The 2,477-nt window shown below is 58.2% G+C and overlaps 1 protein-coding gene across 1 annotated transcript; it reads right to left on the bottom strand.

The window, feature by feature from the left end:
- Nucleotides 1–1,153: 1,153 nt before the first annotated feature.
- On the bottom strand, nt 1,154–1,579 carry CONPUDRAFT_30249 (uncharacterized protein; the record flags this gene model as incomplete). Its single annotated transcript, XM_007769990.1, has 1 exon — nt 1,154–1,579. A coding segment is annotated over one exon (426 nt), but the record flags the coding sequence as incomplete, so codon positions are not given.
- Between the last annotated feature and the right edge of the window lie 898 nt (nt 1,580–2,477).

Genomic DNA, 2,477 nt, shown 5'->3' with positions numbered 1-2,477 from the left:
CTCTGAGATGACAGTGCGCTTGGTGGTGGGGTTGTAGAACTTCCAGCCCTTGTATCCCTCAGGATAGCCAAGGAAGACGCACTTTTCCACATGGGAGCCCAGAGAGCGACGCTTATCCCTCTGCACATGCACATAGGCAGTGCAGCCCCAGACTCGGAGGTGGGAGACGTCAGGCTTACACCCATGCCATAGCTGGTAGGGCGTGCCCTCAGGGACAGCCTCAGTGGGCAAGCGGTTCCACACATGCACCAGAGCAGCAAGGCACTCCCCCCAGAACGACTTGGGCAGGCCAGACTTGTTCAGGAGAGCAGTGATGCACTCAGAGAGCACCCCATTGGCACATTCAGCAACCCCATTCTGCTGAGGGCGATTGCGAACAGTATGCCTGCGCACTATGCCACACTCCTCTGTGAAAGTGAGGAACTCGTTGGATGTACTCGCCACCCTTGTCACCCTGCAGGGCCTTGATCCTGCTCACATTGGGTCTCAGCAAAGGCCTTGAACCGTTTGAAAGCAGCAAAGACGTCAGACTTGGCCTTGAGAGGGACAACAACACGGTCTGTGGTATTCTGTCCTAGGGTGAGAGGGAAGGAAGCGAGGGCTGTAGAGTTTAGTAGGGTGCTGCATGTACCTACACCAGCTGAGTAGACCACAGTGTGGTCAGCAAGGCGAACTGGGACGCGCATAGGCGTGTAGGAGCGCAGCCAGTGACGGTGAGGGGTCATATGAGAAGTGGCGCCTGTGTCTGCAATCCAGTGAGCGTCTGCATCGAGCTGGAGAGGACAGGTGGGACTGGTGGGGGAAGGAGAAGAGCGAAGACTTGCATTGCCAGCATACTCCACAACAGCCTGAGAGGCCGAGGGAGGGACAGGAGCAGTGGTGGAAGTGCCAGGGCTGGGAGCGACTGCCTGGGCTTGGTTGCCACGCTGAGAGCGACCAGACTGGCTTCCTAGAGCTCGACTGGGCCTTGAGCTCGTTCTTAGCACGCCGAAGGGCAAAGCACTTGTGGAAGCAGTGGTGGGGCTTCTCACAGAACGAGCAGAGGAGCTCCCCAGTGGTCGAGGGAAGGGGCAGAGCCAGAAGAGGGCGCCGAGATGGCGAGGACAGCCTCTGAGGAGGCCACAGGCGCTGTAGAGCGACGAGTGTTGTTCTCCTCCTGGATAAACGCTTGCACCACAGCATCCTTGTCCAGAGTGGACTGGAGCATGAGGGCAGAGACAAAGTGGGAGTACTCCTCAGGGAGAGCACGAATGAGGGCCATGCAAGCCAGCTCCTGGTCCAGAGAGTCGAGGGTGTAGGCAGGAGGGCGAAGGTCCTTGATCCTGGCATAGAGGGTGTCCACCCTGGCAATGAGGGAGCTGAGGGACTCCTCAGGACGCTTCCTGAGGGCGAAGAAGTCGTCGAAAGCATTGAAGCGAGTGCCAGGGATCTTCTGCTGATGCACAGCCTGGAGAGCGTCCCACATAGCAGTGGGATCATCCTCCTTGCCCTTGACATGGATGCGCTGTTCCTCAGACAGGGAGAGCATGAGCTCGCCAGCAGCCTTCTCCTGGCGAGTATCCCAGTCCTCAGCCTTGTCAGGATCCTGAGGACGCGTCTCAGTCCCCTTCAAAAGCCTGTAGAACCCCTTGGAGCGAGCTAGAGCGCTGAAGTCCACAGCCCAGGACGCATAGTTGTCCTTGGTCAGGGCCTTGATATGCTTAGAGGCGTCGGCGTCGGGCATGGGGACGATGAAGAGGTGTAGAAGACGATGGGAGAGCGAGGGGACAAGGGGTGCAGCAGCAGAGGAGGTGAAGAGGTGAGGAGATGGTGAGGAGATGGGAAGCGTTGAGGCGCGAGGAGGGGGTGCAGAGAGCGTCCAGGAGCGACGTGGAGTCGAGGGACAGCGAGGGGCGCGCAGGGAGAGCGCTGAGAGCGACAGAAACACACCAAAGATGCCCAAAACCAGCCAACAGGCACTAATCCAGCTATCGGCTCAATCCCCAGCAATCCAGCACAAGAGGGCGACCTAGGAGAGGGTTTTTGCGGTCGCTGAGCACGTTGGCAACGTGATCGGCGTGATCGCAGGTGCTAGGGAGCGTAGGCGCAGTGCTGGAGTGGTGGTGACAGCGATGGAGTGGTACAGGAGAGAGATCAAGGAGATCAGATAGGGAGTAGGGGCCGGATAGAGTGGATGGAGTGGTGGTGAGGGGCTTCTAGGACGCGTTGAGCGACGTTGAGGCGGTTTGTAACGTTCCAGACGGCTGAGAGCGCGGGGCTCATAACCTATCACGCTCAGAAGAGACACTGATTTCCAACATTGAGCAAGTAAAGAGACACTCTGTGGACACCAGGATTATGTAGGTGAAAAGAAATAAGGGTAGACAAAGGCGAAATAGGGGCAAAGTGTCAGAGTGCGCCCAGCACCTCTGCATCGCTCCTATGCCCTTGGCACAGCAGCCCAGTGGCCTTGGTACGCTTTCCAGCATTCCAGGACA

This window comes from Coniophora puteana, assembly GCF_000271625.1.
Source record: "Coniophora puteana RWD-64-598 SS2 unplaced genomic scaffold CONPUscaffold_6, whole genome shotgun sequence".
Classification (NCBI taxonomy): domain Eukaryota; kingdom Fungi; phylum Basidiomycota; class Agaricomycetes; order Boletales; family Coniophoraceae; genus Coniophora; species Coniophora puteana.
Note: the sequence above shows the minus strand (reverse complement) of the source record. Positions and strands in the feature narration are given on the sequence as shown.